At 33.9% G+C, this 25,475-nt stretch overlaps 1 protein-coding gene across 1 annotated transcript in view; it reads right to left on the bottom strand.

The window, feature by feature from the left end:
* Nucleotides 1-219: 219 nt before the first annotated feature.
* Nucleotides 220-25,475, bottom strand: part of RBM46 (RNA binding motif protein 46) — a 94,385-nt gene continuing 69,129 nt past the window's right edge. The window contains exons 6-7 of the mRNA XM_067036912.1: nucleotides 7,347-7,406; nucleotides 220-295 (exon numbers count right to left, since the gene is read on the bottom strand). Coding sequence (XP_066893013.1) covers nucleotides 7,351-7,406 — 56 coding nt within the window. The 3' untranslated portion in view covers nucleotides 220-295; nucleotides 7,347-7,350. The remainder of the gene's footprint in view (nucleotides 296-7,346; nucleotides 7,407-25,475) is intronic.

Genomic DNA, 25,475 nt, shown 5'->3' with positions numbered 1-25,475 from the left:
ACCAAATTTGTAAATCCTGTACTTTCCAAAAACTCAACTATGTTCTTTGGTGTAGAGTAAGCCAAGGGTGTGAAAATGACTATGAAGTGATTATTTATAAAAGGTATGGTGTTTCTAGGAACAGAAGAAATTAGGTCATCTAATGCACAGGTAAAGTTTTTTCTATTATTTTCCTGGTGCTATAAACGAGGCCTAAAAATGGATGTTAACTTAGTATTGCCATGGGACTTAATATTAAGCCAACAGGAATGAGATCAACTGCAGGAGAATAAGCTCAAGCAACATCAGAAAGGACCTAGTTAAGAAAAAAAATGGAAAAAATAAAAATCAGTTAAATATAGGTTTAATTTCTAGCACTGTAAAACTCTAATTAGAATTTTATAACCTTTTTATTTTTATTAATGGTACCATAAGATCAATAAAAGCAGTTTGTTCCAAGAAGACATAAATACATTCAAGGCATACAGTTAAAAATATTTTCAGTATTCTGAAACTGGATAAGGAATGACTTTGACACCATTTGCTTTTCTAATATACAAAAGTAGGATAACTCTAGGTATTAGAGAACTTTTTTTCTTCTCTTAAAGGATCCACTTTGCCTGAAGCATTATGGCATTGAGTATAAACAAAAACTTTGGTGTTCCATATAATTCAAATAATTGCTAAAAAAAAAAAGTTCTGATTCTCTCCTTCTAAACGTTATCACGCAAATACAATAAATTCCTTATTAAGCATGTATATATAGCTAGCTCTTTCAAATTTTAACAGTGTGGTACAGAAAACATGATTTAGAAGAACAGATCTTTAAATAGTTACACTTTTGTATGTGGGGAAATGTAGTTTTCAGAGAAATCACTTTCACTTTGGGTTTATATCCATTCAAGATCTAATGCAACCTACTCATGAAATGTGGATAAAAAAGAGATCTTCAGAAGATTTCACAAAGAAGATAGACAGACAACTGGCTACTAGCAGAGTGCTTATCAGGTCTGAAAATTTGTATTTCTGATATTCCCCTGATGTAAACGTTCAATTTACATATACCCTAATGGACTGTTTTATTCTCACATTTTTAAAGAGACTAAAATTAAAGTATAAAATTAAATGTTCACTTTGATGACTTTATTCATAGAGAATAAATCAAGAAAAAAAATTTCCCCCTAATACTACAAAGATTAGGAAACGAAAAGCTTCAGATGTTTATAAGCATTTCAAAAATAATTTTTTTACAATTTAAGAATGTAAGTATATTCGGGAAAACATCTGGGTGATTAGAAAATATAATACATGTCAAACTTGAGACAATATCTGTGACATAAACCTAGATGAACCATGTTTTCCCCTAACATACAACTTATATATCACAGACAATAAAAATCAGAAAACATCACTGATTAACAACTTAACAAATGAATTAAAATTCCTAACATATACTTACTTGCCCACCCCTGCTTTTTCTTCCCAATGAACATCCTTAGCTCTTCAATCCCACTGTTTCTGCCTCAGACTGGGATATTACTCCCCTTCCCCCCTCTTCTTAAGGGAATGATACAGAGGCAATTTCAGAATTTAAGTTTTACACTGAGAATTATTCAACTGTCTTAACACTTTTTAAATTGAGGTACAATTTACATACAATAAAATGCATACATCCTATGTGTTCATTTCAATGAGTACTGATAACTGTATAAACCTATGTAACCAACATCCAAAGCAAGATATAAAACATGTCCATCAATCTAGAAGTTCCCATTTATCCATTCCAGTCAAGAGCCCTTCTGTTGGAGGCAACCGCTTTCTGATTTCTATCACTATAGCTTAGTTTTGACTGTTCTTGGACTTCACATAAAATGTATTCTTAAAGTCTTTTTTATGTCTTCTCTCAACATAATTTCTAAGATTCATTCATATTGTATGTATCAGCAGCTTGTTCCTTTTTATTGTTCGGCAGTATTCTATTGAATGAATATACCACAATTTCTTTATCCACTCACACTCACCTGTTGATAAAGATATGGGTTGTTTCTAAATTTTGACTATTATGGATAAAGCTGTTATGCACATTCTTATACAAGTCCTTTTGTGGATACATATTTTCATTTCTTCGGGGTAAATAACTTAAGATTAGAATTGCTGAGTGGTAGGTTAGAGATAGATACTGCCGAGCAGTGCATTGTGACCATTTTTACACTCACGTCAATAAAATATGAGAGCTCCCGTTGCTCCAAACCCTCACCAACATTTGTTATTGCCAGTGTTTTTAATCATCGCTATTCCCGTGATATAAATGGTATCTCATTTTGGCTTTAATTTGGATTTGCCTTATGACTAATAACATGTTTAGTGACCATTTGAACATCTTCTTCAGTAACGTACCTGTTCAAGCCTTTTGATCATTCTTATTGGTTTTGTCTTTTTACCGTTGATATCAGTAAAGTTTTTGACTAATTAGATTCTCTAAATCAAAATATTAAATAGCAATAGGTTGAGTCCTCGGAAGTCTCTAATTCAAACCACCTCTTTCACTGAAGAATATTACAGACAAAAGATGGTTGATTAAGTGACGGTTCCATATTCCCACAGTTAAATGGAGAAAAAAACAAATTAAAAATTAGGCTTCCCAGTTACTAGGAAAGTATTATTTCCACTTGATCAAGCTTTTTTACTCTGGCAATCTTCTCAAAACTGGGTTGAGAGAAAGCGTTTCAAAAGGTTGTTGCGCGTAGGGGGAGAGAAATAAAGTAGAGGGCGCTCTAAGCTACCTGGCTTCTGCTTGAGCCTACCCATGCCCACACTTCCCATTTAAACTCACACAGCTCTGCATTCCCTTGCTTTAAATGCTAAACTTTTTAAAACATCTTTATTGGAGTATAATTGCTTTACAATGGTGTGTTAGTTTCTGCTTTATAACAAAGTGAATCAGTTATACATATACATATGTTCCCATATCTCTTCCCTCTTGCGTCTCCCTCCCTCCCACCCTCCCTATCCCAGCCCTCTAGGTGGTCACAAAGCACAAAGCTGATCTCCCTGTGCTATGCGGCTGCTTTCCACTAGCTACCTATTTTACGTTTGTCACAGCTTACCCTTCCCCCTCCCCATATCCTCAAGTCCATTCTCTAGTAGGTCTGTGTCTTTATTCCTGTTTATGTAACACTTCATTTGAAGAAAAGGCCCACTTCAACTCACACAGCTCTGCATTCCCTTGCTTTATATGCTGAACTTTTATGTAACACTTCATTTGAAGAAAAGGCCCTTTTAACGCTTTAATATAGAGACAACATTTTGATCAAATCCTCTAAAATTTCATATTTACATGTTAAATGGATACATTTTTACAGAATAACTTTGACCTATTGTGAGACTAGTAAATAGGCTTAACCTTAAGTGCCAATTGTAATCAAGCAGTAATCGCTAAAAGGACCCTGGATTCCAAAGGATTCTGAAGCTGTGTCTGGAATGAGCAAGAAAGTGAGTAGTAACTGTAGCGCCACATCTGACATGGGCGCAAGAGCAGAGCCTGGCAGCACATTCATCACCTGCTTGCCAGTCCCGCCTCTGCAGCGATTATAATTTGGTCTCCTACCTTTCTCCGTCCAGCACAAGAGACGAATACCACCAATATGTTCCTCAGTGAAAACTAAGCAACAGATATATACTGAATTACTCTCTTCTTGTGTGTCCCCTTTTCGTTTCTATTTTCTTACACCTCTTGACCAAACATCACAGATTCTCTAGCTGCTTGTTTCATATGAAGAGGGGGAAACCCTTAATAGAGACTTTAAAGTGAGTTCAGTTGAAAGAGTCTTCTCATACTAATCTTTTTCTTTTAGTTTGTTTCTGACCAGATTTTTTTTTTTTTTTTGCGGTTTTGCGGTTTTGCGGTTTTGCGGTACATGGGCCTCTCACTGTTGTGGCCTCTCCCGTTGCGGAGCACAGGCTCCGGACGCACAGGCTCAGCGGCCATGGCCCACAGGCCCAGCCGCTCCGTGGCATGTGGGATCTTCCCGGACTGGGGCACGAACCCGTGGTCCCCTGCATCGGCAGGCAGACTCTCAACCACTGCGCCACCAGGGAAGCCCGACCAGATATTCTTTAAATTAATTTTCCATTAGAAAGTACATTCTTCATAATTGGGTTTTTTTCTTTTCCTTGTTAGCTCTGAGTTCTACCTTCACACCCACACCCTCTCTTTTTGATGCACCTTTTTAAAGTGTACAATTCAGTGGTTTTTAGTATATTCACAAAGTTGTGCAACCAAACTCCACTATCCAGAACATTTTCATCACCCTCAACAGAAACTCTGTACTTACTAGCAGTCGCCCCCCCCATCCCCTCTCCGCCAGACTCAGCAACCACTAATTTTTCTGTTTCTATAGATTTGCCTATTCTGGATTTTTCATATAAATGGAATCATATAATTTATGTGGTCTTTTTAAACTGGCTTCCTAGCATAATGTTTTCAAGGTTCATACATGTAGTATGTATCAGAACTTCATTCCTTTTTATAACCACTGTATGGAGATACTGCATTTTGTTTATCCATTCATTAGCCAATGGACATCCAGGTTGCTTCCACCTTTTGGCCGTTAGGAATAATGCCGCTAAGGAATAATATGCACAAGATTTTGTGTGGACATATGTCTTCAATTCTCTTGAGTAAATAACTAGGAATGGAATTGCTGGGTCATATGGTAAACTCTATGTTTAACTTTCTGAGGTATTGCCAAATATTTTCCAAGGCAGCTGTACCATTTTAACACTCCCAACAGCAATGTATAAGGGTGAAACACCTGATATTTTGACCTATGAAATACATTTCCCACTTTAATACATATTTTAAGTACTTCTTTAGATTTCTATGAGATCTTTATTAAAATTTTTGAAAAAATTTCATTTTATCATTTTATTATTTCAATTTCTAACATTCCAAGAGCCATAACTTTAATAACTCAATAACTTTCTTTTACTGAACCACTGAATTTCATCTGCAAAACAAGTTTTTGGTAACAGTATTTATTATACATACCCAGAATATAAAATATAGCTGGGTTCAAACACAGAGATTTATAAAAATCATCTGTATTAGAATATTATTATCATTTATTATTTTGTACTGTCTCCTAGTACAGAAGACCAAGAGCTAACTATAAGGCAGAGGAAAGAATTTTCAGAATTGGTAATTATTAAGCAACTTATAACCTATGAAATATTTAAAAATCATTAACTATAAATTTTTAAGTGATACTTTTAGCTGGAATACACTAGTATTATCAAATTTACTGGCATTTTTACTTCATTTACTTTCCCTACTTCAATTCAATTTTTAAAAAGTATTTTTATTGTCTACTTAATTTTTCCTATCAGGTGACTGACAGCAAAGGGCAAAAAGTAGACAGGCAATGACCAATATTTTTTCTAAGACGAGGCCCTCAGGGTAACTCAGGCCACTATTTCTGTTTTAAGATGATTTATAGGAGGGTTTGAGTATGATAACCTTAGTATGAGGTGGCTGGATAAGAAAATTATTGTAACTGTTTCCTTGTAAGGTTCTAGTTAATCAGTTCTCTGATTTTACTAGATGATTGTATTTTTCAGATTCAATTTTGGGGGAAAAATCATCTATTTCTGTTTTCAACTACATTATTTTTTTAAATTTACAACGTATTTTCCCATATAATTTTCAAAGAGTGATTTGGATTTTAAATTCTTACTCTGAAACTTTGATATTGTATAACAATCATAAACATATACTTTGTCAGATATCAGTACTTTTATTTTTAAGAAATTACAGCCATTTCATTCTAAATTATCTCTAAAGATTATAATTTAAACATTCAAAAACAAGGGTTTGAAATCCTAGAAAATGCAAACTAATGTCACTATAGTGAAAGCAATCAGTTCAGTGGTTGCCTGTGAAAGAGAGTAGAAGGAGGAGTGGATTATAGTAGAGATGATAGAAATGTTTATTTTCTTGATTATGGTGTCATTTCACAGACTTATACATAAAGCAAAACTGACCAAAGTGCACACTTTAAATATGTGCATTTTATTGTATTTCAATTATACCTCAAAAAAGTTATAAAGAAATCCCAAGTGTTTCTTCTAGGTTAGTTTAAATGTTTCTCAAACTACATCCCACACAATTCAAGTACCTTTGCAAAACAAGAATCCCTTAGGCCAAAACACATTGGGAAAATTTTAGGAAAGATGGGTTTAACAGCTAAACAAATTGCTACTACAATTATTCAGGATGCTAACATGCATTATGATTTCCAAGGGGAGTATATATAGTACATGGTTCTTCCCAAAATTGACCATAGAAACAGTTATTTCACTCAACAACTTGGCAAATCAGTTTGGGAAGAACTTTTAATAGGGATACTATATAATGGGAAAACATTAAAAACAAATCAGAAAAATTCTTAAAATATATTAAACACAGCAATTATAAACTCAAATGCCTTCAGAGGCCAAGATGTAACAAACAAAAGAAGAACTCAAAAAGGACCAAATATAAAACACAAATGCTGTCCTGTTATTTGTACTGAAATGAAACCCAGTTGCTTTCCTTTCAAAAATCTGAAGAGACCAAACAAATCATATCAAGAGCTTCCAGTTTGCTACCTTTGTATTAAGAGATTGAATTATGTCAAATACCTTTTAATGCTAGTTTCTATACCATTTTGGAAAGAGAGGGATAAAAGAGCAGCCTATGAGAGGGAAAATTATGATCCAAGCTATAGCAAACTAGAATTGTAACCTACTCCAGAACACATGGATTACTACCCAGGGAACTACAATTCTTTTTGCCTCTACATGTAAAAAGGAGTTTGGATAGTAATAATCTTTACTCAAACTATAAACTACCTTTAGCTTCCTACTAAAACTTATCCTTCTCAGTACCATGTTGGAAAAACTAAACAGTGAATCCTAATAAACAGAACTTTTATTCTAAATTGTAGCAATAATAATTTTGGTTTAGTAAGTTTGAAAAAACTAGAGTTCCATTTTCAAATAAGTTTGAGAAATTCTGCGTAATCTACTTTATAATACACTTATTCCAACTACATCCACCTTAATACTGTTTGCCATCCTGGTTGGTTCACAATGTACACACTAGCATGTTAAAAGTTTTCAGAAGACCTGAAATATAGAAGTCAGTTTAACTTTTTAAAACTTTGCTTAATGCATCTATAATTAACAAAGCTATAATAATTTAAAATTTTCACAAGGTTTCATTGAACAACTTTAAATATTTCTTCTTAAAACCATAAGAATAATAATTTATAACTGGCTTTCTGGAAACTAAACATATCACTTAATATTCCTAAGAGGCTTCTTACCTGTTTATTTTCTCCAAATTCTTCTACATAAGTCCAGGCTGAAGAGACTGTGTTCCCTGTCTGTAAGCAGTGAAGACAGAAAAGAATTGAGTCTTTAGATTGATGTTACCCCTTATCTTGGAAGCGCATGGAATCCTTGATAACTTTAGGTAAAAACGATTTGATCAGTAAATATGAAAATAAATTTAGAGGAAAAGAAAAAAGTGATTGTTATTTCTGAAGTTCTGCAAAGATGAACTAAAAGAATAGTATTTTGATTTTGGAATGAAAATTATGAATTAATACATTAACAGAAAAAACATCTTTCTATACAAATTAAGTCCTTATTAGTTGGTTTTTCCAAGAAGTACTATTCTACCAATTAAGTAAGAAAAGGATTTTAAAAACAACTGAGATTCCCGATTTTTGATAAGCAGATAGCCAAAGAATCTAAGTGAATTTGAAAAATATCAATATCCTTTCTTTCCATCTTAAAAAGAAATAAATGGCCAAAATAATACAAACCATAAAAAGTATCTGGCTTATTAAGAGCTAAACTTTAGAAGCCTAGTTTAGCCATATATAGTACAACTCTGGACATCCATTCATTTTGGTGGATGTCTCTTCATAGGAATGTATATCCAAAGCTATGCTAAGCAACTGCATTAGAGTGTGAACAAATGAAAAATGTTTGATGATCCACATAAAACTACAGATTTTTAAATACCCATCTTCAAGATAACTCAGCAGAAAAAACAGTCACAGTATTTTCTGAGTTTTACATAATGAAATAGGTAATTTAATCAACCCCCCCCCAGTGAGAACTATAACACCTAGACAATTATTAAAAGCAAAACTACCTACATGAAAGCACTGAGAATGGCCAAGACTGAAGAACTGTGGGACTGTGATCTTAGACAAGAAACCCAAAGAGGTGTGCACGTCTTCTGGAGGTGTGTTTTGCCTAGGAGGGTTGGCCAATTCTAAAGAATTTGAAAGGCAAGGGAAGATGGCAAGAGACAGACAAATTTCTGAGGATAAGAGGACAAAAACTGGAACTGAGGAGCTACTGATGAGGCAAGTCTGGAACCGTGAATAAAACTGAACCAGAAGTAGACCAACTTTAATGATGACTAAATTCAAATCTTCTCAATCCCTGCCTGGATTAAGACAATCTGGGACTGCCAGTCCTTTGGTCACCTTTCTGAAGCAAAAATAAATCCTCTCTGAATAAAGTTAACAGCATGTTCGCTTTCAAATTATCTCCACATTTTTTCATATACAATATCTAGAATTCAAGCGAAAAGAACCAATCAAATAAAGAGATAAAACAATGTGGCCTAAAAGCACAAGAAACAAAAGTCAGCAGTAACAGATTTACAGGAAATGTAGATAAAGTTTTCAGAACTAGATATTAAAATAATTATGACTAAGATACTCAAGGAAATAAAAAACAAACCTGAAAATTTTGGAGGGAAAGTGTAAATCATAAAAAAAAGTCAAATGAAATTTTAGAACTGAGAAATAAATTCAAATAATGGCTTTATCATGTTAGACACAGATGAAAAAAAGAATTCATGAACCAAAAGATAGGTCTGAAGAAAATATGCAAAGTAAACATACAAAAAAATTGAAAAGAACAGAAAGAACATAGTAGATAAACGGGATACAATAAAACGGTCTAAGAAATGTATAACTGGAGTACCAAATAGAAAGTATAGACAAAATGGGACAAAAGCAATATATGAAAACAGAATCACTTAGAACTTTCTAAAACAAGTGAAAAACACTGATCCACAGATTTTAGAAGTGGTGAAAGTCCCAATTAAGATAAAAACTAAGAAAGCTACACGTAAGTCTATCATAGTAACACTTGTGAAAATCACAAGAGAAAATATTAAAAGTAGCTGGGGGGCGGGGAGGTTTACAATATAGGAGTAATAAGCAAATTATAGCTGACTTCTCAACAGAAACAACAGAAGCCAGAAAACAGTGAGTGGAATTAATAACCTCAAAGAATTAAAGGAAAGTAACTGCTGATCTAGTAAAAATACCCTTTCAAGAGGCAGGTGAATTAAAGACATATTCAGGCAAAAAAAACTGAGGTAACCTGTCATAGGTATATTCATACCAAAGAAAACACAAATGAATGTTCTTTGAGAGAATAAAGAAATAATCATAGTTGATGCATAGGAGGAAATAAAGAGCAAAGGAAATGATATATAAATGGTTAATGAATACTAATCTATATTAACTAAAAACTATTATAATTAGGTATGTGGGGAGTTAAAACATATACATTAAAGACATACAGAAATATCAAGACACTACACAAAACTGGAAGAGAAAATTTAAAAAGTTAAGAGTGTACTAAGGTCCTTGCATTGTCTGGAATGGAATAAAAGCACTAATTAATATTAGATTTCAGTGAGTTAAGAATACATGTTGGGCTTCCCTGGTGGCGCAGTAGTTGAGAATCCGCCTGCCGATGCAGGGTACACGGGTTCGTGCCCCAGTCCGGGAAGATCCCGCATGCCGCAGAGCGGCTGGGCCCATGAGCCATGGCCGCTGCGCCTGTGCATCCGGAGCCTGTGCTCTGCAACGGGAGAGGCCACAACAGTGAGAGGCCCGCGTACCACAAAAAAAAAAAAAAAAAAAAGAATACACATTGGAGTCTACAGGGTAATAACTAAAAGGATAATAAAGACTCTATGACTACTACAGCTAAAAGAAGAAGACAGAAAAAGGCAAATAAATAATCCATCAAAAGAAGCAAGAGGGGGGTTCTCTTGTGGCGCAGTGGTTGAGAGTCCACCTGCCAATGCAGGGGGCACGAACCCGTGTGCATCTGGAACCTGTGCGTCCGGAGCCTGTGTTCTGCCACGGGAGAGGCCACAACAGTGAGAGGCCCGCGTGCCACAAAAAAAAAAAAAAAAAAAAAAAAAAAAAGAAGCAAGAAAGGAGAAAAGGGAAATAGAATAGGGACACAGAACAAGGAATAGAAAGCAAATGGCAAGACAACGGACTTAATTCTAAGCATTTCAATAAGTATATTCAGTTCAAGCTGAGCAAACTCAAAACAGACTTTTAACAAAAACAAACTTCAGCAACAACAACAAAACCTAACCATATATTGGGCTCATCTTAGGACTAAGATATAGGGAAAGTAAAAGTTAAAATATAGAAAGAAATACGCATGCAACCCTAATCAAAAGAAAGCTTGTAAGTCTATGTTAATATCAGAAAAAGTATTCTTTAAGGCAGAAATGCATGATAGAGACAGAATGACACAGTATAATAATAAAAGGTACACTTCACCAGAAAAATATAACAATTCTAGATTTCTATGCACCTAATACACAACCTCAAAATATAAAAGGCAAAAACTGACAGAACCAAAAGGTGGAAAAGATAAATTTGTAGTCATGGTAGGTGATTTTCATGACCCTCTCATAGTAATAGAATGAGCAGGCCAAAATAACATGAAAGATAAAGAAGTTTACATATAATTAGTAAACTTGGCCTAATTTATATTACAAGTTGAACTATGTGCCCAAAAAAGATATATTGAAGTCATAACCCCTAGTACCTCAGAATGTGACCTTATTTGGAAATAGGGTAACTGCAAATGTAATTAGTTAAGATGAGGTCATACTGGAGTAGGGTGGACCCTTAATCTACTATGATTGATATCCTTATAGGAATAAAGAAACACAGAGAGGAGAATGCCACGTAAAGACACAAGGACACACAGGGAGAAGAAACCATATCCAACCAGGCAGAGGCTGGAGTAATGCATCTATAAGCCAATGAACTATAAGACTACTGGCAAACACTGGAAGCTAAAAGTGGCAAGGAAATTCTCCCCGACCAGCTTCAGAGGGAACATGGCCCCACCAACACCTTGATTTATGATTTCTAGCCTCCAGAACTGTGGGAGAATAAATTCCTGTTGCTGAAGCCATCCAGATTGTGGTACTTCGCCACAGCAACTCTAGCAAACTAATACACAGCAATTAACAACTGGAAACACATTCTTTTTAAGTAGGCATGAAATATTTACTTTAATTGGTCATTAAAAGACAAAGGACCAAAATGATACATAATATACTTTCCAATCATAGTAAAATAAAAAATATAACTACAAAAAATCTTCATATGTTTAGAAATTTATACTGGTGAAAAGAAATCAAAATATTTTCAAAAAGATGATGATAAAAATAAAGTATATCAAAACGTATGTGATGCAGCTATAACCATACTTAAGAGGTCAATTTGTAGCCTGGAAATGCATACAATGTAATAAAAGAAAGGCTGAAAACTCTAAACTAAATGGCTTCTTAAATGATATTCCACATATCCAAAAAATATACAACATCAATCCTAAACAAACTCTCCCATAGAATGGTAAAAGAGAAAAAACTTCCTAATGTTTTTATGAGGAAAAGTATGGGCCAATCTTATGAATGAACATAGATACTAAATCCTAAAGTATCAAAAATCAAATTCATCAATACATAAAAAGGATAATGTACCATGACCAAACTGGGTTTATTTCAGAAATGCAAGACTGATGTCACATTCAAACATCAATCAATGCAATTCACCACATTAAAAGAATAATAGACAAAGTGATATAATTATATAAATAGATACAGAAAAAATTCATCACCCATTTGTGATAAAACCTCTTAACAAACTAGGAAGGGACTCAAAGGGACTATTCTTACTGTGATAAAGGGCTTCTATAATAAAAACCACAGCAAACATCATACCTTAATGGAGAAATATTGAAAGTATACAAGGATGCCTTCTATCATTATTTGTATTCAAGACTGGACAAGTGGTTCTAGCCAGTGCAATAAGGCAAGAGAAAAAAGAAAAGTATAAGGATAGAAGGGAAGAAAAAAATTCTCATTATTTGCAATTGACATGACTGTGTACGTAGAAAAATTTTAAATAATGTAGAGTCAAAACAAACTATTATACTCAAATGTTTTACTCAATACATAAAAAATAAATTTTTTTTTTTTTTTTTTTTTTTTTTTTTTTTGTGATATGCGGGCCTCTCACTGTTGTGGCCTCTCCCGTTGCGAAGCACAAGCACAGGCTCCGGACGCGCAGGCTCAGCGGCCATGGCTCACGGGCCCAGCCGCTCCGCGGCATGTGGGATCCTCCCGGACCGGGGCACGAACCCGTGTCCGCTGCATCGGCAGGCGGATTCTCAACCACTGCGCCACCAGGGAAGCCCTGTATTTTATATAGACAGGAACAATCAGAAATAGAAAAGGCACCATTTGTAATGGCATTGCAAAACTAAATACCTGGGAATAAATCTAATAAAAAATGTAAGAGATATTTACACAAATATTTACAAGCTACTGAATGTTTGGAGAAATTAAAGAAAGTCTAAATAAATGGATAGATCTATAATTTTCATGGATCAGAAGGCCCAATACTATAAAAATGTCATTTCTTCACAAATTGAGCCACAGGTTCAATTCAATTCCAATCAAATTCCCAGTAGGATTTTTTTGGTAAAAATTTACAATCTGATTCTAAAATTCATGTGGAAATATAAGGGCTGTGATGAGTCAAGATAATTATGCAGAAAAAAGCTGGGAAGATATTCTCTACCAAATATTAAGATTTTCATAATTAACACACTGTAATAAAATCGATCAATGGAAGAGAATATAGAATGTACAGTAAGACTTATACATATGTATGTGTATATAGGTATGTGTGTGTGTGTACACACACATACATACAATACATACTTCACAACCTCACTAAATTTGAAAGATAAAAAAAAGTTTCCAGAAGATAATACAGGAGACTATTTTATCACTTCAAGGTAAGCAAAGATTTCTTAAGCAGGGTACAAACAGTACTAACTTTAAAGACTAATAAGTTGAACCACACTAAAATTAAGAACTTCTGTTTTTTTCAAAGAGTATCATGAAGAGAGTAAACGGTAAGCCACAAGTGGAAGAAGGTATCTGTTAAAGTATATCTCCAACAAAGGGCTTGTATCTTAATAAAGAAAAAAAACAGATGACCAAATACAATAAAGGGACAAGAGACTTAAATCAAGAGACACTTCATCAAGAGGACATCTTAATGCCCTATAACCCTATTAAAAGATGCTCACTATCATTACTAAATAGTGATATAGAAATTATAATCTCAACGAGACAGCAATATATATTAACCAGAATATTCAATATTAAAAGACTGATAATACCCAAGGTATTGGCAGGGATATGTATGGAACAACTGAAACCCATGAGCTGCTAATAAAGTGTAAATTGGTATAATCACTTTGGAAAACTGTTTGGCATTATCTACTCAAGTTTTAAAAATATGACCTACCACTTTCACTCCTATGTATTCAACAGAAATACATGCAAAAACACCACGTACAAGAATCTTCAGAGCATCATTATCTCAAAGAGCCCAAACTGAAATCACTCAAATTTCTAACAAAAGAAATAGCAAATAAATTCTATGATTTCGATTGAATCCTTACACTGATGAGAGTGAATGAACAGTACTGCTACATGCAACAACATGGGCCAATCTCATAAACATAATGTCAAAATAAGCCAGACAAAAGTTTACAAAATTTTGTACAAATTTCAAAAACAGAAGTAGTCAAAGACTGGTTTCCTTGGGAACAGAGAGAGTAATATCTGAGTGTGGGTACAAAGGAGGCTTCTAGGTTATTGATATTTTATGTCTTCACCTAGTGGTTACACTGATGTGGTCCCTCTGTGGCAATTCACAAAGCTTTCAGTTATGAATTGTGTACTTTTCTGTTTGTATGTAATGTAATAAGTTATAAAAAAGAGGAAGCAGAACATGCACATGAGAAGTTGATCATTTATAAAAAATTAAACCATTTAATAAAGTTACTATCAATACAGAATAACATATAAAAGAAACATGATTCAAAGTAATTTTAAAAAACTATAATGGTGATTTTCAGTAGAGATGCTAAATGGAATTACTATTAAATATGGAAGAAGTCTTCCTTCCAAAATGCCTTCACAGACTACCACCTGGACCTGGAGTTTTTAGAATTAGTTTTCTGTTAATCTTTAAGTTGAATGAAATCAAGTTCAACAGGAGAAAAATGCTGGGATTTCAATTACTGATATAGGACAATTACATTTCTGTTAATAAATATGCAGAAGACACAAAGTTACTACTGGTGCTTTAGTCCAGTTTAATTTGCCATTTATTAGTGTCAATCCTTTAAAAAAAAAGACTGATATATTCCGATAAATTATTTTGAATGAGATTATTCAGTAATCAAGACATAGAAAGAGGCCAGGAAAAGAAAAGGTATATTGAAAGTCAAGAATAAGAATAGGATACATTAAACTTCAAAGGTCAGAGACAAGATCTTGTTTTCTGAAAACTGAAATCATTGGATATGTTATTTTACTCTTCTGCTATGTAGGAATGAGAGCCAAAAGAAAGATAAACTATGTATAATTTCCACTAATTAGAATTCTAATTTTCATTATACTCATGAAGACATGACACTATGACTATGTGTCATGTAGAACTATGACTTGTTCTATAAAGATGTGATGAAAAGTTTTAAAAGTCACTTAAAACTAAATGTTACAAGTATATACTGTATTTTGAAGATTTTACTGGTTTCAGTTTGAAGAAGATTTCCATATACATTTTATAGTAAATGGTATGAAGATGAAAAGCTGTTTTTCAGACTCTCGGATGTGTCATACTGCTATTTCTTCTTCTGAAAATAGAAAGTGACTAAATGCACAGGATTCCAGTATATTCCAAATAAGACTGCTTTATTAGTATCCTGAATTTTCAGGGCTTTTCCTGCCTTTAGGAAACTAAACTGCAACAACTCCATCTCCTAGGTCTATAGCTGTGTAGAAGAATGAAGAAATGCAATGCTAATATAAACTAAGTTTAGAAATAATACACAATAAGCTATTGCCAATTACTTTGCACTTGTGAAGTCCTAACAAATGGCACTAAATAGAACTGTAGATTACATAATGAACTTAGGAAGCTATCATAATGTTCATTAAAATAATAATAATAATGTACATAATATAATCCCTTATATTCTATACTACATTTTGTTGACAGAGATAAAAACATGAAGTTTTTCTCAGATAGTTTAAAAGCAACTACTAAAACCATACTCTCCTGTTCTTCCAATATCCAAATTTCATTCATATATATACATACACACACACACAATACATATCTACATATTCAATATAAAATAACCCATGACTCAGTCTATATTTCAAAGGTTTCACTATTTTAAAACACTTCATCAGCCTTTTAAAAATTATTTACTGTTCATTTCTACTTTAGTGAAATATAAATATATATCATCCTGTTAAGCACCATTCATAATTTGTCTGCACCTACCAACTCTATATCTCAGATATTTCTTTTTTAATCCTTTCTTCTTTCTGCTCAAAGCACAGCCAAACTTTATCTTTCTTCAGAATTTTATCTTTTAATCTTACAGAATGTAGATCACTTTCAATTATTTGAAAAGCACCACATGCTGAACATTAAAGGAGGAGATAGTACTGACCTATAATAAATGAAGGACATAATAACAACAATTTTTTAAAATATATGTACAAAGTCCCCTGGCTTTATCATCCTAACGGATCAAAACTTTATAATAGTAAATAATCAGTAATATAAAAATTACTAAATTGTTGAGTAATATTATAAAGAACAAATCATTCTCAGTTACAATGTACAAGAAAAGCTTTGTATAACAGATAAAGTAGATAAAAGTAGAATAATATTCCAAGCAGAGTAAGCAGCACTAGGAAAAGCTTGGAAACACCAGTGAGCATGGCAAGTTCAGATAATCAAAGCAAGAGGTATTATCTATGGTTAGGTAAGATGGGGCCAAACAATAGAGCATCCTGAACAGGAGAATGTGGAGTTCAGAGGACTTTATTACATTACAATAGCAAGCCACTGTAGGTTCCTGAGCATGGAAATAATGATGGAAAAAAATAATCAGACATGGGCTTCCCTGGTGGCGCAGTGGTTGAGAATCCGCCTGCCGATGCAGGGGACACGGGTTCGTGCCCCGGTCTGGGAAGATCCCACATGCCACGGAGCGGCTGGGCCCGTGAGCCATGGCCGCTGAGCCTGCGCGTCCGGAGCCTGTGCTCCGCAACGGGAGAGGCCACAACAGTGAGGCCCGCATACCACAAAAAAAAAAAAAAAAAAAAAATCAGACATAACTGGAGTGATAAATTATGTTGCTGAATTACAAAATGAAACGTTTGGAGTATAATCAAAAAGCAAAATGAGAATACCAAGCAACAAGAGACCATGAAATAGACGTAAACAAACTGCCTATTTGAAATTCTGTCTAGCATCTGATGGAGGAAAAAAACACTTATCTTCTGCCACCTTGACACATATACCATCAGCTGGCAATGCTTATCCTAGAGTAAACTTAAAAATCTCAAAGCTACAATGTAAACAAGATATGTTCGCAAGATCTTTGTAGCTCTGATTCTTCCAGGATTCAGACAGATGTCCTAGGTCCACATTACACAGAGTGGTCTGGTATATGGGCTTGTTGGACTAGTGGAGATAAAACTGTCTCCGAAAAGCAGATAAAGCATGAAACAAAAGCCCATTACACTATATTTTAAGTTTTAGAAGAATAAGTTGCCAATAATATTCCACAAGTTCACAGTCTGTTATCAAATGTTTAACATTAGACAAGGTCAGTTTTTCACTGGGATCATGTGAAGTTAACAAAGAATAGCAGTTAAGAGCACAGCCTCTTTGCACAGCCTGGGCAAATTATTCAATCTATTGAAGCCTTGGTTTCTTCATTTGTCAGAAAAAAGAAAGTGAAGACATTAAAATAATATCTATAGTACCTCAAAGAATTGACAGAATAATATAGTATCATGTAGAGACATTTAGCACAGTACCTAACACACAGTAAGTGCTCAAAGAATCTTAACTATTATTACTAATAAAATTCATTATAAATAATTGGAAAAATCTGTTGTCTTAGATTTGTTTTCTGAATAAGTATTATTCTTCGATACTTATATAGCATATTTTAATATAAAAGGTACTGCTGTAGGCCCTTTACAATTTTTTTTTTTTTTTTTTTTGTGATATGCGGGCCTCTCACCGTTGTGGCCTCTCCCGTTGCAAAGCACAGGCTCCGGACGCGCAGGCCCAGCGGCCATGGCTCACGGGCCCAGCCGCTCCGCGGCATGTGAGATCTTCCCGGACCGGGGCACGAACCCGTGTCCCCTGCATCGGCAGGCGGATTCTCAACCACTGCGCCACCAGGGAAGCCCGGCCCTTTACAATTTTAACTCATTTAATATCTATAATTACCCTATGAGATAAATACTGTTAACATTCAGATGAGGAAACTGAAGTACTGACAGGTTAAAGTAACTTTTCCAAGTAGGTAATGAAGCTGGGATGTGAATCCAGGAAATCTGGCTCTGAATGCCATGCTCTTTTATTTAATGTGGCCTGTACGCTACACTAAATTTAAAGTACTGAACTTCCTTTTGCTGTAATTCTTTCTAAATGGCAATGTACTATTTCCTGACCCTCTCATCTCAGATTAGGTCAGGTCATGCAATTACATTTTCTCATAACACCCCACACTTCTTTACAGTGTTTATCAGAACTGTAACTGAATAACTGTCTCCTTCAATACAATGTAAACTCTATGAAGGCAGCAACTGTGTCTGATTCACTACAGTGATCCTCAGGACTTCATATAAAGCACAGTGTTCAATACATATTTGTTGCATGAACATATATATTAACAAGGATTAACCATCAGCCAGCTAATAAACTGAAAATGAAAATAATTAAGCCTACAGGACTGAATAATAACAAAAAGGTTATACATATGATAAGAATAAGGATTCTAAAAATAAACTTTCTTAAATCAAAGTGTGAAAAAGGGCAAATTTTTCAGAAGGCATCCAAATAGCAAGGCTAATACACTCCACGTAGGTTTAAAGAAGATAATTCTGAGTTAAAATAGTCTAGTAAAGAATCTTGCTTCACCTCCATACATTTACTTAACAATGTAAAGAGGTTTAAGAGGTGCAAACTACTAGGTATAAAACAAATAAGTTTAAAAAAGTGTAATGTATAGCACAAGGAATATAGCAGCATTTTATAACAGTTTAGCATGGAGTATAATCTATAAAAATATCAAATTACTATGCTGTACACCTGAAACTAACAGAATACTGTTAACTCAACTACACTTCAATTAAAAAATTAAAATTTTTAAATAAATGTTAAAAAAGTAAAGGTTTTTTTCCTTTTGTACAGAGCTTTTAGTAGTTTAAAAGCTTACATGGTTCTGCATTATATTCAATCATAATCTACCTCCCTGAAACTTTCCTCTATTAGACTTAATTCCAACCCCTGGAGCTTCATATTGAAGTCTCTCTTCTATGTGACAGGTCTTCAAGCATTTGAAGACAGCAATCATATTCCCCCTGTAAATACTGCATTAATATTTACAGACTAAATAGATCTACATACTTCAGTTGTTCACTGTCCCAACTTCTTATTACAGAGTTTCTAAGTCTTCCATAGTTGTCAATGTTTAATTAAATGCTGGTGCCCAAAAGCAAACAAAACATTCCAGATATAGGCTGAGCAGAATAAAATTATTTGGGCTGAATACTACATAACTTTCCAATTTTGCCTTGAGTTACAGTTGACCCTTGAACAATGCAGAGGTTGGGTGCTGAGCCTCTGAGTAGTTGAAAATCTGCATATAACTTATAGTCAGCCCTCCACATCTGCAGATTCAACCAACCTTGGATCTCATAATACTGCAGCATTTACTACTGAAAAAATTCCACATATAAGTAGACCAGCACAATTCAAACCCATATTGCTTCCAGAGTATATTAATCTGACAATCTCTAGAGTAGAATGACTCTCATTCTGGTTTTGACAAAAATTCAGGTTTTTACTATTGGTTGGTTGGCTGACTTTCATTCTTTGTCACCTTATTTATTTTATTATAAAAGTATGTTATACAAACAGAGGAATGTATAAAATATAGATGTACAGTCAACATAATTTCAAAAATAAAAAAATGTACTCACCACTCAGGTGTAGAAACAGAAGATTATCAATACCTTAGAAGTCTCTCTTGTATCCTTTCCAACTTCTCCTTTTAGTCCTTAAAGTAATCATGATCCTAATTTTTAAGTGTTAACCATTCTCTTGCTTTCCTTTATAGTTTTGTCATATATTCCTTCATCCCTAGACAATATATTGTTTAGTTTTTCTTGGCTTTATTTTCCTACTCATAATTTCCCATTGCCTCAATTCCTTCAATGTAAGATTTGAATCTTTTCATATTTTACTTATTTTTAATAAGCCACCTCATATCTTTCAGGGAGTGAAGCAGGGACTACAGTGGATAGCCCATCACAAGTTAAAAAAAAAAAAAAGATAAAGGTAAGATTAATATTCTGCTTAGGTCAGCCTGCCCCATCAATATGAGACAATTCTATCTCTCCCCAAAGAAACTGAGCTGAGGGGAAGTTGAACATCTTTCAATCTTTCTCCTAACCTGGATTTTATAATAGGGCTTTAGAATGTATGTAAATTCCCTGAATTAATTAACTACACATTTAAAGAGCACCCCAGGATAAATATAATTAAATAAATGAGGCAATGACATTTGAATTATTTAGTTTCAATTTATTCATACCTCATATCTAAATATAAATATTTGCTAGTTGACTATAGAAATTCTTCTCATATAAAAACTTTAAAAATAGAACATCAGACTAAAAGAACTGAAAATAACCATTACTGCCTAAAAATTCAGATAAAATCTCAAGGCAATGAAATTTGCCTTATTTACCAATTTAAATCAAAGACTGGCTGACATCAATCTACTTGCCAAAGCCTAAGACGATTGATGGAAAAAGGCTGTTCATCCTCCTTCCCAAGTCATGTTCAGTAACATGCCACTCCCTGCTTGTGGCATAAACCACAATAAATAAAAATAATAAGCAAGTAAATAAATAAAAGTGCAAATATTTGTAAAAAACAGGAAAAGTGAGGTTTAAAAAAGACTGGTGCATAAATGAGAAATAGATGATTGTAAAAAAGAGCAGGGCTTCCCTGGTGGCGCAATGGTTGAGAGTCCGCCTGCCGATGCAGGGGACGTGGGTTCGTGCCCCGGTCCGGGAGGATCCCACATGCCGCGGAGCGGCTGGGCCCGTGAGCCATGGCCGCTGAGCCTGCGCGTCTGGAGCCTGTGCTCCGCAACGGGAGAGGCCACGAAGGTGAGAAGCCCTCGTACCACTTAAAAAAAAAAAAAGAAAAAAAAAGAGCAGATATCGGGCTTCCCTGGTGGCACAGTAGTTGAGAGTCTGCCTGCCGATGCAGGGGACACGAGTTCGTGCCCCAGTCCGGGAAGATCCCACATGCCACGGAGCGGCTGGGCCCGTGAGCCATGGCCGCTGAGCCCGTGCGTCCAGAGCCTGTGCTCCACAACGGGAGAGGCCACAACAGAGGCCCGCGTACCACAAAAAGAGCAGATATCCTAGAGAGTCACAGATATCCTAGGTGCATTTCAATACAAGTACTTAAAAATCTTAAGTCAGTAAATCATAGACTTAAGAAATAAAGAAGGAAAAACAAACACAGCTATCTCATCATATTTGTAAATCCCCCTCAGAAGCCAAAAGAGTGCTTTCACAGGGTAAGTAATCCTATTTTTGCTCAGTATCTCCTCTTTCCCTCTAGTTCTTAAGAGAAAAGAAATTCACTTTCCAATGCTTTGATATCTTCATTATTCCTATACTTGATATATCTAAATTTTACACCTAGGAATCCCTCAAGGAAACTTGATTTGTGATCTCTCAAAGAAATATATGTAGACACCTAATACGAGTAAACATTTCTCTGTTTGAATTATTTTGCTTTTGGTAAAAATTATAACTTTATAGTGCAGAATACAATTTTAAACCTGTTTTTCAAAGAATCATAATGGCTCATTTGGAACCTTTTAAATTCTGTGCCCCAAATTATCCAATACAGGTATCCCCCACTTTTCAAAAGTTCACTTTACACCATACATTAGTATCTGTTTTTGCTAACCAAAAGAAATCCAAAGAGGATTTTCACTTCTGTGAAAAAAAGCAAAAATAGCGTTCAGGGTTTGTTTTGTAGCAATTTCATTATAAAGGCGGCATGCAGCCTGAACATCCAGACTGGCATGGCCAAGATCCTTCCCCCAGAACTACATCAGTACCTCAGCATCAAGCCATCATAGCTTTGAACTGTATCTGTGAGCATTTATGCTTTACCTTGATTTATTCTGTCCATCTGTTAGCAAGATGTGTCCTAAGCTAACTGCTTCTTCGCTTTATGCCATTTCAGCCTACAAAAGGTTTCACAGGAATGCTCTAACTTGGATAGTGGGGGGAAATTGTACTTTCACAAATCTATAACTACATATTTGGTCACCTTTGGACCAAAAATTGACATAGCAGAAGAAGAAAAACAAAGCCATAGACACATATGGCACACCTGCTGTAAATCTGTTTACCCCCTAATCTGGTCAGTAAACAAGCAGACTGGAACATGTATGCTGAAACAAAGGTAACAAGAAAAAAATTAATTTCATGGGCTTGTAGTCTTACAACAATCCACCTATAAAACAGTATTACAAAAAAAGTGTGAAGTATCTCTAGAAATAACATCCTCAGAAAATATAATGAAAGGAAATCAAATATGCAAAATGAAAAGTGAAGGTCAACATAACTACTGTATAAAAGAAGCTGGAGTTTTACATCCTAGTTTACAATGTTTATTTATTCACGTTTATTCTTGATTAATCTGTGTATAAAAATCAAGCTATACTGTTTAAACATGTAAGAATGAGGGAGGTTCAGAATATACTCATCAAATTATCAGGCAATACAATTACAACAGACATGTTTTCTAATGATTGCATTCCTATATGCTTTTTAACATAAAGTTATAAATACAATTCATAGTAGAAATCATTATCAGGGTGGTATGTAAGATTATGCTTATTAAAAGCAATGCAGGAAGGTATACAGCTAGCCAAATAAATCATTTTCTTAAAATGTTAATTATTTTATATATATATATATATATATATATAAAAATCAATATACTGGCCATTTTTACAGCTCAAATGTCACTTGCTGTAAGGAATGGCCCACATGTAACTAATAGATCTTTAACCATATATTACAAATTTAAGGGCAAGAAAATCCAAGTTGTTATTAACATTTTGGCAATTTAGAGATTCTAATTAGAGTTTTTTTATTTTGTTTGCTTTTGTTTTAAATCTCCAGAGGGACGTGCACTCCTCTTAGAGGTAACACACTATCAGATATTAGATAGAGGATGTATCCTTCTAGGATAGAGGATGAATTGCTCTACGATAGATAATATATCTGAAATTAACTAATAAAAGTAGATACTATATTTAATCTTAACCAAAAGGCCTGGAAGCAACTCACATTGAATAATCTTAAAATGGTTAAAAGCACAGATGATCACTTGAATAAATTCATCACAATAAAACCATTCTTCCAAAACATTTTCTGTCTCCATTCACTAGTTCATTCATTCTATAGCACAAGCAATTACTGTCTACTAAATATTAAACAGGAAACAGAAATAAAGGCTCGATAGTGCAACCTCTACATAGATTTTCACTATTCTAAACCCCCCAAATAAGTAAGCCTTAGAGGAGAGAAAAATCAATACAACATTGAAATTCCTTTTAAAGCCACACTGAAAAATAATTTAGGGGACATCATGTGGCAAAATTATGAATTGCTGCTGACATCTAAGAATGCACATGCAAAATTTATTGTGTGGCCTTTGATACAATAGGTGAAAATTTACAAACCATGATTTTTTAAAATATTAAATAAAAATATCATATATTACATTTATAAATTAAACAGCAGTTGCTACTATTAAAACTAGTGTATTAGAACAAATATTTTAGGAATGTATTAACCAAAGATACTAAGAAATTGTAGGACAGAGGATCAAGCATGACTAAATAAATGTATAAAGTAAATGAAATCACATGATCACATTCATCAGTTAGTAACATAACTATGAAACAAATACTGGTCACATGATATGTTTTAATATACATCATTATTTTCCTAGATTTTCTGTTACAAAAAGAAAACTAATTTCCAAACTGTTAAGTAATTAGGTTGTTTTATAAAATCTTGGTTTTGATTATAATTAATTGACAAATTCAGGGAAAGAAATAAAAATTACTTGTTATCATGAAAATGAAACAGGTAACTGACTCATTTTTTTAATCTAGTTGTTCTGCTATGAAGTGGACAAATATAAGCATTGAATTATTATATATGAAGAAAGGAATATTAAACTGAGAAGAGTTAATTCCTACAAAAGTAGCTCTTGATTTTTAACTATTTTTAATTCAAATATCTTTCTCAGTACATAAACAAAAAAAAACCTCAAGTATTATTTTTTGTACTTCATAGTTTTTGTCATATTTTAAACAAAACCATAATTTGGGGGAGAAAAATGTCCTTAGAGGTCACCAAGTAAAACCCTGATACTTTTAGAGATGAAGGCACTGAGGTCCACAAAGAGTAAATGATTCATTGCCCATTTCAAGGTCACAATTTGTTGGCAGCTGAGACTACAGCTTCTTTTACTTTTACTTGACTACTCATTACCCTGTTAAGCTTCTCCTCTCACAGCAGCAACTCCGTAACGATTATGGTCCGTTAATACAAGTGTTAGTAAGATAAGAATTATGAGTAATACCAGATGATGATCTTTCAGAAAAAAAAAAATGTAAGTTTCAAGAGGAATAGAAACACCTTTTCATGAACAATGGGCCCTCTCAGAGGGTCAAAGAAACATAGTTGAGTTAATGGAATTTTCATCTCACCACTTGGTCATATGAAAACAAATCAACGTATAAAATGCTGGTGCTCATCCTACATAACTAGGTGAATTTTAAAGCAAATTCAGCAAATTATTTTTGTTCTTTAAAATGTAAGTTTGAAATAGTATAAAAGTTAGATCTGTAATTAAAACTGGAAAGAAAAGAATAACTTTCTAAAAGTATTATTATTTTTCTTCTAATTATTTATAATAAAATTTCACTATAATATAACCATTATATTATACTTAGCTTAAGTATCTTCTAAAATTATTTCTTAAATTTAAAAAAACTAGAGAAGGTTTCTCCTTGTTTCAAAGCAATGTATTGGCAAATTTTTTAAATCAAAATTTTATTTTTGCATTTCTGCCCATCAATCTGGAAATAATGATAGCTCATAAGAAAAAAGCACCAATTATTTTTCAGATTAAAACTTCTCAGAATAGTATACTTTCATCCTGCTGTATCTTCTAGTTCAATAACTTTCAACCAACTTACAAGTGATAACAGAAATCAAAACCTAATCCCCTAATCTTTAAATGATATTAAAGGGATAGCAAACACAATGGTTATCATGCTTAGAATATATATATATTAAATATTTTAGCACTCAATGACGAGAAAAAAATTAAAGTTTCTGATGATGTTTGTCATTACAAAGTCAAAACAGGAAAAGCAATATGCAAGTCACACACAAAATGAATACTGAAGAAAGTACAGAAGATATAAAAAAGATGAATATTCACACATAAAATGGTCCACACAAATCAGAATGGATTCATCTAAGAAAAAAATTACTTAGAGAGAAAGCAAGCACAGTCAACACAGTTGTATTAAAAAAAAAAAATCTGCAAAGTCTCAAAAAGCAGGACTGATAAAATTTCAGTTAACTAAAAGTCCACATCTTCTCAATTTCTAATTCTTAAAATCTCACCGAAATCACCAAAGCAAATGCTATACAGAAATGTTTGCCATTAAGTCACCATCACGCTGTGTTTCTAATAGGTGTTTGCTCATATTGTGTCCCTTTCTGCCCATAAACTCTCCTCAAGATTTACAACCCAGATCAGGTGGGAGGCGTCCCCTTCCTCTGTACTCCCCAAATAACCTATGCTTAGAGTTTGTGTCTCTGCCTTCTTCAGCAGACTGTG

This window comes from Kogia breviceps, chromosome 6 (assembly GCF_026419965.1).
Source record: "Kogia breviceps isolate mKogBre1 chromosome 6, mKogBre1 haplotype 1, whole genome shotgun sequence".
Classification (NCBI taxonomy): Eukaryota; Metazoa; Chordata; class Mammalia; order Artiodactyla; family Physeteridae; genus Kogia; species Kogia breviceps.
The sequence above is the reverse complement of the archived record's forward strand: the minus strand, read 5'-3'. Positions and strand labels throughout refer to the sequence as shown.